Source organism: Peromyscus eremicus, chromosome 7 (assembly GCF_949786415.1).
Source record: "Peromyscus eremicus chromosome 7, PerEre_H2_v1, whole genome shotgun sequence".
NCBI classification, from domain to species: Eukaryota; Metazoa; Chordata; class Mammalia; order Rodentia; family Cricetidae; genus Peromyscus; species Peromyscus eremicus.
The window spans coordinates 91762042-91777583 of record NC_081422.1 but is presented as its reverse complement, the minus strand read 5'-3'; the positions used below and the strand labels follow the sequence as shown (position 1 = coordinate 91777583).

At 45.8% G+C, this 15542-nt stretch overlaps 1 protein-coding gene across 1 annotated transcript in view; it reads left to right on the top strand.

The window, feature by feature from the left end:
- Positions 1-15542, top strand: part of Clstn2 (calsyntenin 2) — a 355228-nt gene that overhangs the window by 258631 nt on the left and 81055 nt on the right. Inside the window, exons 8-9 of the mRNA XM_059269076.1 lie at positions 2996-3181; positions 13362-13610. Of these exons, the coding sequence (XP_059125059.1) occupies positions 2996-3181; positions 13362-13610 (435 nt within the window). The remainder of the gene's footprint in view (positions 1-2995; positions 3182-13361; positions 13611-15542) is intronic.

The window sequence follows — 15542 nt, the reverse complement described above, 5'->3', positions numbered from 1 at the left end:
CTGATGAGGTGCCTGCAGCTGGGAAGCCATTAGAACCTGCCAAACCGAAATCTTTGCTGCCACTACACCAAGTAGAGCACATCTGTCCTTGGCATTCAGGCCTCAAGTTCATATGAGAACATTCTATCTAAAGGTGCTTTGCCACCTCTCTCCTGATCAGCCAGCACAGCCTTACTCATCACCTACTTCTCTCACACTCCTGACTTCTTCGCTGTTGCATCCACGTGCTCAAGGCAGGATGTGGCATATAGAACCACCAAACAAATGGCTCATCAGTAAAGGAAGCTGCCTGGCTGCTCCCTAAGGCCAGCTTTCTTCGTGTATCTCTTTGATGAATGCCAGTGTCCCACTAGGGATTCATGTGCCTGGTGGCTGCACACTGACATAAAAGTCCCACAAATACAGGTGACATCAGGCATTTCATAGATTCCCATTTCTATTTGGCAAAGGGATACCATATAATGATATTCTATACAACAAACGCTTGGGACTTGTCAACTCGTTGCACCCATAGTTTACATCCTTCGCTGACTCTGCTCACCCTTCTGCTTTAAGGTATCCTTGCAGTATGGAACTCTGGCTGTCCTCAGGGACTGTGCATGATCAGTCTCCGGGAGCTTGCTTTGTCTTGAATCAGTGGCTCTGACTTTCTATTGCTGCTATTATGTATCAATCAATTCCCCGTGAATCCATTCCGTGTTTATTCTCCTTGATTGCTCTGTTCTTCTACGCTGCCATTTTGATTGTGATTTTTTTTGCTTCTCTTCAATGCTTTATCACCTCACAATTATTTTCCCACTGAAAAGCAGTGACAGGGTGATCATCTAGACTTGAGTCACAGTTTTGAAGGTTTAAGAAACCTTCCACTCTCCTCTGTAACCTCATGGAAGCCTTGGAGGACCATGCTTCCTTTTGTTTTGAAATAAGACATGTATGTTCCTAATAATCATCATATGAGGCAATACTGGTGGCCGTGTCAGAGGAGCAGCAGGTGGCAATTGAAGTTCAAGGTGTCAGTCCACCAGGAGGAAACTCCCTGATGGGTGAATATCAGATAGGCAAGGCCCTGAGACCACAGACCCCGGAATGCCTTTTGCTTCTGCCGTGCCTTTCCATGTTTGCTGCTGCCATCTTTCTCTGGTATCTGATGGGTGTGGGGAGATCCTCACTGCCTGTAATGTAGTGTGGTTATCTCATGGAAACATCCCATTCTTAACTGGGCATTTTTACCTGTGAGTTACTATGAAGATGATTTCTTCTTATGCTATACTGTCTAATTGATAATAACAATGTTAGTTTAAATAGAGTTTTGATGACAAAAAATATAAACAGAGAAATGTCACATAGCTAGAACACATTGAGAAGCCATGTAGACTGTGGCTTAGGTTAACGATTAAGAAAAGCAATTGAATCCCAGTAGTTTAAATTCTTTTAATCTTAATGTTGGGAGGTGTGTTCACAGGTTTCAGAGTATATCAAAGCTGAATCAAAGCTTCAAAAATAACTTAAATTTAGACTAAGATGTTTTTATCAAATAGCTTTGTGGTAAAAACTCAAGAAGATAATCTGAAGTTTTAGAAAGGCACACAGTTGAATGAGGCACTCGTTAAGGCCAGGGAACAAAAACAAAGCAACCTGATTATTATTAGCTGACGTGCCTTTCTTGCTAGGATTGGCTGATGACCAAAGGTGATGATTAATTCCTTGTACCCATTTTCCCCCTCAATCTCTCCTGATATAGAAAGTATTGATGAGCGGGTATGCACCCTAAAGATTGAAAGTAAAGCTAACTGATTCTTTTTCATATTATAAAAGTTTAGGTTTGTGATTCCTTTCAGATTCCTTATAAGATTACCTTTCAAGATAAGTAATAAAGTAATTGACCCTTTCTTTGTAACTGCAAAATGCAGCCTGCCAGTAAAAAACCCAACTGAGAAGAATGCCTTGCCCATATGGTTAATCTATAATAAGTTGCTTGGGTATGAATGTACGTGGGTTCTTGGGATAATTTGTTTTCCACCTGTAGTACATAAAATGTTTAATCATATAAGGGAAAACATGCTATTTTTTATATTTGTTTTGTATTCATTGTAATCATTCACTTGAAAAACAGAATGTAACCACATTGTAATTCCTATATTGCCTGAAAAACATTGTTGGGGTATATAAGCTGAATAAAATAAGTATACAGTAGAAAGAACACAGGAAAGAATACAGAAGAATAGAGAATAAAGAAGGAAATCATCCTGAGAGAGTATGGGTGTCTTTTTCCCTAACCCCTCAGATAGAAAAGTCTAGTCTGTGCTGATGCCACGGATTCCTTTGGAGCCCTGTGCTGCTGGAGGCTGGGCCCCTGGGCAGGGAGAGGTAAAATGGGGGAGATGGGGTAAGACGCAGCTCTCTAAAATGCCTCCAGTAATGCACATAAAAGGGAAAAGGAGAGAGAGCTCACGCTAGCATCGACTCACCCACACCATTGGTCCTTCTCTTCATCCCTTTCAGACTTCCCTCCCACCATTTCACAGAGACACACAAACTCCAAGTGCTCCCCCATTCACTTCCACCAGCAAATGCCAGGCATCTTCAAGGTCAAGTGACTCAGTCATCGTAGTACTTGCCTGAGATGTGCTAAGGCTTTCCTTTCTGCCTTTTCCGTGCATCCCTGACAGTTTTTTAATGCTATGCCTCACGTTATTTACCCCACAATACATAGTGAACTGAGAGGCAAGTAGATGACCAAGGTATATACGTATCTGTATTGTCTAGTCTTCTAGACTCAGTGCAGCTGGGTACATACAGCCTTCTGGTTTACCTGCTATTTTCTTAGGGCAGAGTGGGATCTTTAGTCCAGCAAATGTAAAATTTCCATTATCCTCAGACTGTTTGCTAATCTATTTGTTGAAACAAATGATTTATGGGAACGAATTTCATTTTTTTCAAAACAAGTGGTCTAGCAGGACTGACTGTAACTGATTTAATCTTCTTGTTTATTCAGACTGGACCAAAAGGATTGAGTACCAGCCTGGCTCGGGGAGCATGCCCTTGTTCCCCAGTATCCACCTGGAGACGTGCGATGGCGCTGTGTCCTCCCTCCAGGTCACCGCCGAGCTGCAGACTAATTACATCGGCAAGGGCTGTGACCGGGAGACCTACTCTGAGAAATCCCTTCAGAAATTATGTGGTATGCTTTGCTTTTGAGAATTTGTTCAATTAATAGCTTTCAAGTGATACATGCAAATGAAGTTTATCTAATTATACCGAAGGGGGTGAGGGCGGGAAACCAGCCTTCCCTACGTGTGTCAGCCCTCCTGGATGGATATTTGCTTAGGACAGAAGGGTCAGAAAACCCAGCCTTTGGCCTCAAACACAACTGCTTTAGTCTGTTTGCCTGACGTGTGGCTTTAGGCAAGTAGCATGACAGAACTTCCACTCTTCACTGGTAAGACAGGGATTAAATGGCAAAATCCAGTTAAAAGTTTCTGGCACAGAGCCAAGTGACACTCACAGTCCTTCTGTCATGCTAGGCTGTGGAGAGCTGCTTGCCTAGGGCCATTATGGAGCGTGGTGCCAGGCACCAGCAAAAACGTTTGACTCCTCTCCACCAAGCAACTACATAATTTTCAAGGCCTGATGCAAATGAAATGATTAAGGATTTTAATATAGGAACAGCAAAACACTAAATGAACTGTCTGAAGCTAAACAGCTGCTCAGGGTACAGAGCTGTGAGGCTGAGTCCGGCTATCCACAGCAGAGCAGCCCCAGGTAGGATGGAGGTGGGTGCAGAAAGATACTCACACATGGAGGCAAAAGGGAGGCTGGTAAGGGATTATCAATGAAGAGGGAGAGTGGGCTGCAAGAAAGGAGAAAGGCCAGGAATTACTGATAGAAAATTGGGCTGGTAAGAGGATGCCATGGAGGGTGGCTTAGAAGAAGCTTGCCTTTGTTGAACACCCAGGGTGTGTATCCGGTGACTCTCAGAATATGATGCTTCGTTTGGTTTCCACCTGTAAGGAGAATGTATTCACTCAGCTTTAAAGATGGAGAACTTGGGGATTCAAAGTATGAAAATTGTTGAAGTTTACACAGACAGAAAGTATCAGAGAGAGGGCTTGAAAGCACATCTATCTATCTGAACGGTAGGGTCATTAGTCAAGCATTTATCACAGCCAGCCTGGTCCCGAGAGCTGAATAGGAGCTCTCCAGTGAGTCTGTGAAGGAGAGGCTAAAGAGCCTGTGGGCCGGGCCAGGCTACATGCTCTATGAGCTGGCTGCTACTGTGTTGATGGAGTTCCTCATCTCATTTGGACATACAACACTTCTCCCTGGTTCTCTCCAGGAATATCCAGGGACTCACTTGCAGCTCTCCACTTTCACTGTGGGAGCAGAGGGAAAGACTCCTTCCCACAGTGGGCTGCATTTGGCAGTATCCACACCTCTTCAAGAGGAAAGTGAGGCCCCTCTGTGTACAGTGTGTCACCTCCATGAGGGCCTCCACCACCATTGGGAAATTTTTTTCATTGTTTGTTCTTGCCTAAAGAATCAAGTTGAAACTTTAGAACCCAAATAAACCCCAAGGAGTCAGTATATTCTGTTCATCATACCACCAGGCTTTCAGGGAGGGTCTGTGGGGATGCCTGCCTCTCTGCACAATTCAGTAGATTGGGGGGAAATAGTGTTTCAAACAACAATTTCAAAGGTGGATATATAGGTATTTGCAATGCTCACACAATGCTTCAAATCCTGTCTCTACATAGTTCACAGAAGCAATATAACATGACATCTTACTTAGAATGAATATCCCTTTACATTCTCCATGTACCTGAAGTGTCAGCGAACTTGACCCCACGTGGCCACCATGGGTTATAGTCATTTCCCGAACTCCTCTGGGTTGGAAGGAAATGATGAATCGGCTTGTTAAAGATCAGAGGGCCGCAGGGCACATGATTGTGACTTGATTTGGAATGTTGCTGGGGAGAGATGGGAGATATAGAAAGTGCAAAGAGGGTTTTGAGGGAAGAAACAGCAGAGCAAAATTTCATGTGGTGTGCTGGCATCTCTCTCCATCTGGACCGCCAGCCTCTCGGGCTAACCCAGCTGGGGAGACAGTTTCCCCAGGTGTGCTTCCTCTGGTTCCGGGAGCTTCCCTTTGGATGAGACAGGCTGTTTCTCTCTAGCCACCTCCCCACCACCTGCCATTCTTATGGGATCCCTGCCCTGTAACCAGAAGCCTTATTTCTGATTGGCCTGGAGTAGAGTACAGCAAAACAGGGCAGAAGCAAAGGGTAGAACATCAGAAGTCAGGCCCTCTGGGGTCAAAGGAAAAGGCAGGGGCTGGGTCATGCCCAACACACAGGCTGGATGGTACAATCTGACTCTTGTGGGCACCATGGTTCCTGCTGACAGACATCTGTGCTTTCAGTAGATGGCAGAAAGCTTTCTTGCTGTGTTTCCCAACTAGAGAGCTGCTGTGACACTTTAAACTTCAGCACTCATGCATTTTTCATCCTACAAATCTTTATTGACTCTGGAGGGAAACAGAGAGAGCAATTAGGATGTTATTACCATAGTCTAAGCAACAGATAATGAGTTCTGAACCAGGGGAGTGGCAGTAGGGATGAATGGAGGAGAGCTAAGAGACAAGATCGGCAAGATTTAATGAGTGGTTAGCTGTTGGAAGGAAGAGAGAAGGGATCTAAGGAACCAGAATCAGCATCTAATTGGGTGACAGGGGCCACACCCTAAACTAGAAACCCAGGAGCAAGTGTACATTTATGGGACAGTCACCTGCAGAACCCCACATTCTAGCCTGGAACCTCACATTCCAGCCTCCTCTCAGTTCTCCTGAGGATCTGCCTCTACCCTGCAGTCCCATCTCTGTAGCTCCTTTCATGCTTGTGTTCTGTCCTTTTTCCTTGTTTCTTCTCATCCCCAGGTCTATACTTTTCCCTCCCAATCCCTTCCCTTTCAGTCACTACTCACTTGTTCCCAGTTAGGTCAAGTCTTATGTTTTTTCTGTGGGAGCTGGGGCTCTGCAGCATCCTCTGCATTAGTGTGGCTGGACAGTGACCCAGCATCCTCTGCATTAGTGTGGCTGGACAGTGACCCAGCATCCTCTGCATTAGTGTGGCTGGACAGTGATCCAGCATCCTCTGCGTTAGTGTGGCTGGACAGTGACCCAGCATCCTCTGTATTAGTGTGACTGGACAGTGACCCAGCATCCTCTGCATTAGTGTGGCTGGACAGTATGGTGATATTTTATTTGTACTGAAATGTGATTTTATTTGTATGTTAATAAATAAAGTTGCCTGGTGGTCAGAACCAATAGCAAGCCATTGCAGAAGCTGGGCAGTGGTGGTGCACGCCTTTAATCCCAGCACTTGGTAGGCAGAGCTAGATAGATCTCTGTGTGTTCAAGGATATATCCAGCATTGGAGACACATTCCTTTAATCTCAATACCAACCATAGAAGACCTGGAGGTCTGTACAGACAGGCAGTGATGCAGTGATGTGGTTGGGTTTACAACCAATGAGAAGGCAGAACAGACAGTCTTTATAAAGACACACACACAGGAAGTAGGTCTCTTTTCAGAGAGGTAGGACCACTGCGATAGTGAAGGGTAAGTTTTTAGCTCTTAGCTCTGACCTCTTGGCTTTTATCTCTGTATTGGCTCTGTGTTTCTTATTTAATAAGATGGTTGGTTACTTCTATAGGACAGTGACCCAGCATCCTCTATGTTAGTGTGGTTGGACAGTGATCCAGTATCCTCTGCATTAGTGTGGCTGGACAGTGACCCAGCATCCTCTATGTTAGTGTGGTTGGACAGTGACCCAGCATCCTCTGTGTTAGTGTGACTGGACAGTGACCCAGTATCCTCTATGTTAGTGTGGTTGGACAGTGATCCAACATCCTCTATGTTAGTGTGGTTGGACAGTGACCCAGCCAGCCTGGCTTCTCAAGAGGTGCAGTGAGTGACTCCTAATGAAGGGAAAAGAGAGCAGGAGCTGATGCTTCTGGTGTCAAAAGGCACCTGAGCCAATATGACAGCACTTGATTGACCTGGAGAAACACTGGTTGGCAGACATTTGCTTCTTGAGATTTAAACATGGAAGCACTTCCTTCCATTCTGCCTTGGAACAATATAGTGGAGCTCCCTGGACCTACACCTCCTCCAGATTGTGGACCAGACACAGCCTAAGCTGATTCCATCTTCCAGGCTCCATATGAAGCCAGGTTCCTTGGAAGAGGTGGCCAATTGCCTGTTACCTTTTCCAACTTCAGGAATACAGATGATGGTCCTGTCTCGGGACCAGGCTTTCCAGATGTGAAATGTCACAGCACTGTATTGAGAATGACATGCAAGAAGCAGCCCTCGGGGAAACCTCTCAGCCAAATCACATTTGACATTAACAATGGCCCAAGAAAAGGTTCCCTTCCTTGACCCTATGTCACTACATATTATATGAAATGGAAAAGCACTTTGTGGTGCATATGCCCTTTTGTAACACAGAGGCCAGGCTGTTCCTCGGGGGGATCAAGAGCTCCTGGCAGCTGGCCACTACTTCCTGAACACAATGCCAAGGGCAGCTGTTTCGTTTGTAAGTCAAGAGTTCCCAGGACAGGTCCTGTTGAAGGAAAGGCCACGGTATGTGAGCGTGCCATTAAAATCAAGTGCTCCCAGAGCCGGAGCAGGGTGGATCACCCAACCCTATGTTGTGCAGATTTATACACTGGTGAGCCAGGGAATTTGTTCATACACGGATTACTTCAACAAATGTTTTTGTTTATCTAAATGCTGTGTAACTCTTAATAATAATAGAGAACCATCTATAACATGAAGCCACCTAATAATTTGGTTTCCTAGGAAGACAGACATGTTAAAGGAGTTGCAGGGCAGCACTGAGGAAGTATAAGAGGTCATGGTTTTCTATGATAGCTCGAAGCTAGCAGAGCTTGTCCAAAGAATCCCCATCAGCGGCTCTGATCCCTTCAGGGTCTCACACACATCTAGGAAGCCATGATGGGCGCTATTTCCTGGGAGACAGTAGCAGCCCCTTAGTCTTTTCAAAGCTTTGTTTCATAGAACTTCTCTTCAGTAGACTTGGGATCAGGTTAATTTACTAATCTGATAGGACATCAGCACAGGGCTGTACACACTAATTAATTATGATGTCATGAGCAATGATCTCTCTCTCTGAATATGCTTGTTCCCTGGAGGCCACTTAAGCAACTGCCATACCACTGCCGTCCTTTGAGAGAAGAGTTTTGCCTACAGTGACATTTTCCAAGATGGTCATTAACTAAGTAGATGTCCATGGCTCTACCCCAGGAGTCTGGCTACCTACCTGTCAATCAAAGCCCAGCTTGTTTTACCTAGAAATCCAAGTTTCTATTCTCAAGACCTTCAGACCTCAAGCATGTAGACAGAAAAATAGAAACCATAATTACCTACATCATTTGCTTCTGTGAATTATCAGTAAGAATGGTCATCCAGGTTATGTTGCAGTAACAAATAACTTCACAATCTCATTGGCTTAAAAATAACAGTGGTTTCTCGTTCCTACCACATGTTCTCCTTGGATTGGACAAAATCCCAGCTAATGGAGTAGCCTCTATTTAAAACACTGTTCATCCCTGGAAAGATGGAAAAAATTCATGGTGAATTATAGACTATCACTTAATACTTCTTTCCTGATGTAATATATCACTTACATTCACATTTCTCTAGACATGTGGTTGAGTTGATATTATGGGTCAGAGAAGTATGGCATGCATATATATATATATATGTATATATATACATATACATGCATGTATGTATATATATTCTTCTATTACCCAGGCCCTTGAAGAGGGCCTTCCTGGGTTCTGCCAAGAATCTTTACCCTGAACTGCTCTACCCACTTAACTGTTCCTCCCAAGAAAGTAAAAGCCTCACTGGGTCCCTAAAAGTGGAGCCATTTCTGTGTGACTAATGGTTGTGTCCTCGTGGCATAGCTTAGACATAGAATACACATTTATGGAGATGATAACGAGTGATATCATGCATCTGCTTATTGCTCACCATATGTCTTTCTGAGAACACTACAGAATGAGCCTTGATCTTAGATGAGACCGTTCTTCTCTCAAGACCCTCCCACTTAACTTCATCCCTTCCTATGACCTGCAGTGGACTCTGAAAGCTCCATGCACATCACTCTTGCCACAGTCCCACTTTGGAGTGCTAGAGGATGCTGCCTATCCACATTCAGGCCACACACAGCCGAATTCAGACCCAAGTGACCACCCGTCCATGACCTTATTTGACCTCCTACATTGTCCTATGCTAATAAATCTTTCCTATTCTACCAGGTTTCTATTTGCTGCTCAGAGCAGCTCCACCCTGGTAGAGCCCAGGGACTTGGAATCAGATCTCGCCACTGGTTTGGAGCCTCTAGTTCTGAGGCTATAGCTGCAGGGCACCAGAAGAAAATGAATCTTTTGCATCTGGTGCTCCAGTAATTGTCACTGAGGACTCCAAAGGAGCAACATAAGCATACTTGGATGTGCAGTTGCTGCCACACCATGTCTGCAAACGCCATGTCTTGTTTTCTCACAGCTTTCCTAAGGGATCTTTTGAGAAGAGGTGAAAGAACTTTGGGTGGAAATGAATCTTCCTCAGTTTAAGTATAGCAAGAACTACATTCAATCTGTTAAGTCCATGGAAGTTTGCACCATCTGGTTAATGCATCATGTTCTCCAGCAGGAAACATCTGCAGACAGGGAAGGGGGACTGCCATCTCCCCCACCAGGGAGACACTGGATCTCTGCTTGGGTGGCTTCAGTGTGCACCTCTGGGAGCAGATACGTGTATAGAGGATGGGCATCTCATGAGACTGGGGTGGTCAGCTCAGCTGGCTGGTCATTACATACTAGTGTGTGTCATACACATATCATTTGCATGTCACAGCCACACCTGTCTCTAGCTAGTCATGTATTGGTGAAACCCTGGTCTAGTCATTTCCTCCCTGGGCTTCAGTTTCCACATTAGCTAAATTCACAAAAAGTTATAACATTTTGTTCCCAGGTCAGTGAGGAGGTTCAAGAAGGAGCCTAGGCTCTGGAGCTGGAAAACCCTGATGATGGGTGTTCTCAATAGCTGGTTATGAGTCTGGGCTCTATCAGTCTGGGTCCTCTTACCTATCAACCGGAATCGTAGTGGTGTTCGCCATACAGGCATATAACAAAGGAACAGGTGTGGTGGGTAGTTCACAAATTCTGGTCTGGCATCCACTCAGTGTCCCACGGGAAGTTCCTTGGGATATAATAAAGTAAAAATATAGAAAAGATAACGTTCTATGGATTCCAGCTCTGTCTCTAGAGCATCCCTGTTCTGGGTGAGGTTACTCTTTGACCAGCTTGCGTCCCTAACACTTTCCATGCCTCTCCTATCATGTCTGCACTTCTCTCCAAGTCTGTTTCTGGGGACAGTTTTCACTCAATTCCTTCACCAGTCTAATTATTAAGTGCTCTGTGAATTCTACAGGTACAGAAAAACTCTTAACTGATAAAGGGATCCTCATAGGATAGTTCCCAGCCCTGCCAAGCCTCACCCTGGGTCCCCTGTGTGCCACCCTGGCTGCTCCATTGATGGCAGAGTCCCCCCCCCAAGACACCGAACATATACCTCTGCTCTGTTCTTGGATGAGCCCTATTGACTTTTCTGGAGTTCTAAATGATCAGCCTGCATCTCCACATCCACCTCGGGTTTCAAGAACGAATAACGTGTCCGAGTCACTGGTTGTCTTCCTGCTGCACAAATCCAAGGGTCAGAACTAATGCCATTATCAGTAAAAGAGGCTGCTGTGATATGATTCTGTGGCTGATGGGGAAATGAAGTTTTCAATATGCCACAGATCTCTTATTCCCAAACCACCCACGAATCTCTCCCTGCTACCACCTCGACTAATGTCCTTTTTCCCAGTATATATGGAGAATGCTGCCCAAGGAAGGCAAAAGTGATAATGTGAGCTTGCTTTTCAGATAGGTAGTATATGCCAGGTGGAACATTGTGAGGTGACCATAAGTAGGTATGATAAGAGCTGGGAGGCAGGGACCAAAGGCAGGATGGTCACCTGAACACTGAGTGACTTGCCAGAGTCTGCCTGCCAGCCTGCCCTCCTTCCTTTCTTTTTTCCTTTTTTTCTGCTATGTATATGTTATATTGTATGTATGTTGTGTTATGTGTATTGTGGCATATGTACCTATTAGTGTAGATGTGCATACATGAGCACATAGATGCATATACGTGTGTGTGTGTGTGTGTGTGTGTGTGTGTGTGTGTGTGTGTGTGTAAGCCAAAAGTAAGCATTAGGTATCTCTCCCCATCACTCTCCTTGCTTTTTGAGTCAGGGTCTCTCACTGAACCTGAAGCTCATTGACTTGACAAGGCTGGCTCCAGTCAGTGAGCCTCCAGGTTCTGTCTGTCCCCACCCACTCCCTCCTAGTTCCGGGCTTACAGACACACCCCGCTGTGCCTGGCATTTTATGTGGGTTGTGGAGATCTAACTTTATGCCAGCATGGCAGGCCCTTTACTGATTGAGTCATCTCCCCCCAGCCTCCTCCAGAGCATCTTAGGGGGGCACTGGAAAAGAGGAAGGGCAGTTGGAAGTAGGAACTGAGTGTCTACTGTGTGTCAAGTGCAGTACCAAGCAACGTCCCTAGAAAACGCCAGTGTGAATCATGCCATCAGTTCTGCCCATACCTCCCACAGAGAATCATGAATGGAAGGCCTGCATCCCCCACCTTCTCAAGGATGGCCTTCCTAGAGGCCCTTTCAGAATGAACTTACCGCAGTGCTAGCAGAGCCCCTGTGCTCAAAGGAATCATATTTTCCCATGTGGTATAGTCTTCCACTCCAAGCCAATGACTATGTGCCTGATGATCCGTTCCAAAGCCAAAGGGAAGTCTGGCTAGAATGTACATTTTAAGGAACTATATTGGTTTCCAGTGTGGCACCTTCCTGAGGAGTTTCCACTTAAGAGACTTTTCATGACAGCTGACCTTGAAAGCCAAACCCTGGGTGAGATGACTTTCTGCTCTGCAGAAGTCAAAAGGCCACTGACCCATCAAACATCAGATAGTGCACACTTCCCACCATCCATCAGCATGTACAGCAGGAGGCAGCTGCTCTCACCTTCATACCACCAAGACAACATTTACAGTGACTGCTCAGTGCCCTGCCTGGAGGCAGCCCCATGCGCAGCCCTGGCAAAGCTGGCATTTCCCCAGTTCTTCTTTCTTGAACCTAGTAGGAAGATCCCAGCTGCCCCCCCCATCACACTTGAGCAGCTGAGCCCTGTTCCTGTGGAACAGAGGCTGCTGCTCTGTAGAATGAATGGGGGCCCAAGGGTCCTCCCAGAAGAACAGCCAGCTGTTCCCTCTCCCCAACCTTCCACAAAGCTGCCCTTGGTGAGTCCTGTATAGTCTTGCTGGTTCGGAATAAACCTTCCTGCTCTGGCCTGGCAAAAATCACAGTAATGGTGATGATAAAATTGTAGCTCACACTGAGTGAGCACTCATCATGTGTTAAGCATATAGCTGCGAGCTTGAATGCATAATTCTATTCAGTCCCCACATCACCGGAGAAGGGAATACAGTCAGAGAGACTCGGGGACATGTTCCCAGTCACAAAGCTGCCAAGTCAAGCGGCCAGGTGTCAAATGCAAGTGCTCAAGTGCTGCAGACCTCGGAGCCCCTGTTCTCAAGCACTGCACCATGTGACTTCAGCAAATGGTTGTAGAAAAATGTTAGGGTATACGAAGTGGCTTACCACCTTCTCTCGATGAGAACCCAGAATCTTCCCCAGTCATAACCCTGATCACACTATGTTGTCTCTTAGAGTCTCCATGGCACTAAGTATTTGACTCTCCTTCATGTGGACAGACCTTAGCAAGGGTCAGGGCATAGAGTTAGTGCTCAATAAATGACTGACAGGTTAATTGATTGATGGGTGCATGAATGAATCCATTCACCCGAATGAGGCCCTGACTGTCTGCAAGAAATCGAGCCAATACAAGCCCTACAGTTCTCCAATTCTTTAGGCTCCTCTCACACCTTTCCTTGTACCTAATTGTGCCAGCCTGGACATATGTATCACTTTCGTCTGCAAGTTACTAATGTATGCCTAAGCAGACCAGAAGCAAGTCAGAGACTGGGATGATACTGGGCTCTTTCCTGAGCCACCTAGGTCAGGAATAAGCAAGGACCTCATTAAGTACACTAGCTGCATTCTAACACAGATGCAGAAGTCAGAAGGTAAGGACACCTCCCATTACCAGGAAAAAAAAAAACCCACTGTGCTTTCGTCTCTTCCCCTTGCAGGAGCATCCTCAGGCATCATTGACCTCTTGCCATCCCCGAGTGCAGCTACCAACTGGACTGCAGGACTGCTGGTGGACAGCAGTGAGATGATCTTCAAGTTTGATGGCAGGCAGGGCGCCAAGATCCCTGATGGGGTTGTGCCCAAGAACCTGACAGACCAGTTCACCATCACTATGTGGATGAAGCATGGCCCCAGCCCCGGTGTGAGAGCTGAGAAGGAAACCATCCTCTGTAACTCGGATAAAACTGGTGAGTCTCCAGTCTGCTATGTCCCCGGTGGCTGAGCAGATGTCACTGTGGAGGCTGTGTTAAAACAGAAGCACAATAGCGAGCTTGGGAATGTACTCTACTCTCTGGCTTTTTCCAGTTGCCGATTTTCTAGGATTCAGGTAAAGCAGGGTTAGGAAAGGTTGGAAAGAAAAGATGCAAACAGAGAGAATGCAGCAGTTTGAGTCACTGATCTCCAAACCGAGTTCCTCAGAACTCCCAAGTCTATAGAAGTACCTTAGGGCTGCTATAGGTGAGGTGGGGCTGGGAGGGGTTCATTCATCCTTCCTGCAACAAAGAAACCCCAAATTTACTATATCATATAAGTATTTCCAAAAGCCCTCCTTTGAATAAAAGGATCCTGCCAACTTAAAGCATTTCAAACTTCAAGTTTGCAATGGGGACAGTGATAGCTAACAGGTGCTGAACATCTCTTTCATGCTGGGCCTGCACAAGGTAGCGCTGGGGATTGACCACGCCCCTTCACTTACAGATGGGTGACCTTGTTACAGAATTCTCTTCCCCATGAGCTATTACTGATTAAGTAGCTTAATTATACACAAAGTGCTCAGAACAGTGCTGGGCACTTAGAATGTGTGGTTGGGGTCAGCTACTCCTTTTCTAAACCTTTACAAGGAGTTTTATGAATGCATTATTGTGCTTCCCATGCTAAGGATAAGGAAATATTCACTGAAAGGTTATGCATCTTGTCCCAAGTAGTTACACAGCCAATAAACACTGGAACCGGAATGTCAGTTTAGTTTCTACTAAGTCTACATTCTATGCATGTATCACTGCGCCTTCAAGTGCACACTCGAGTACACGCGCACTTACACACATACACGTCTTGAGATCTTTTGCCAGATTTACAACTCTGTCTTCAATTATGATTCCTGTCTCCCATTTCAAATGTAACTTTTGTTAAAATGCTCAAGCAAGTCAGTGTTTATAACTGTAGGGCAGCTCAGCACATGCTGTCAGACAGCCCAGGTCCAGAGCTCAACTAGATGGCTGTTTATAGGGGCCTTCAAGGGGTCATTAAGCTCCACAAGCCTCAGTTTCCCCATATGCCAAGTGGAGGAAATAAGTGTGAAATAGAATATAAAATCATTTAAATCAGATGCAGAAGCAGTTCATCATTAGTTTATGTGGTATCACTGGCACCATCATTACTATTTCTGGGGTTATTCCAGTTCATGCCACTCCAAGGACCCCCACATTTTCCATTCCAGCAGATCCCTGTGGTCTATGCTAAAGTGTTTTCTTCTAGACAGACACTTAAGCCAGGGTTGCCTGGCTTTTGACTACTCAGAAGACCAGTCTATGTAGGAGGCGCCAGCACCAGCAATAGATTTTCCTCTGGGACCTTCATGCAGGAAGGATGTCATGGACCTGCGTGAGGTGACACTGCTCTTGGGGCTAGGCTTAGTGGTCTGGTCCTGGCAACACTTGATGGTGGCTCTGGACATAATGGCTCTGCAGCCAAAGTCACACTGAGGCCTTAGCTTAGGATGATGCAAATGCGAGGCAGCTGATCACGACTTAGCAGCCACAGATGTGGTTCTTTCTTGAATGTGTGTCGATCACTCCTGGGAAACAGAGAAGCCAGACAGTGTTTCTGTCCACACACGGGCAAGTGAAACAGGAGTCTGCGCAATGGGCCAGGACACCACCACTAACTGTCTGGAACCGTGTATGTGTGTCTAGGACCTCTTATCGCACATCCTAGACTCAGACTCTTACAGCGGAGGCACCACAGGCTCTTGTTAGAATAAACCATCAAAGCTTCTTTATAAAGTGTGGGTGCCAGGACCCCACCCTAGGTCCACAAGTCAGCACCTCAGGGGAACTCTACTAGGCAGCCATGACTGTGCTCTGCAATAATGCCTCCTCACCACAGTGGCTCGCCAGCAG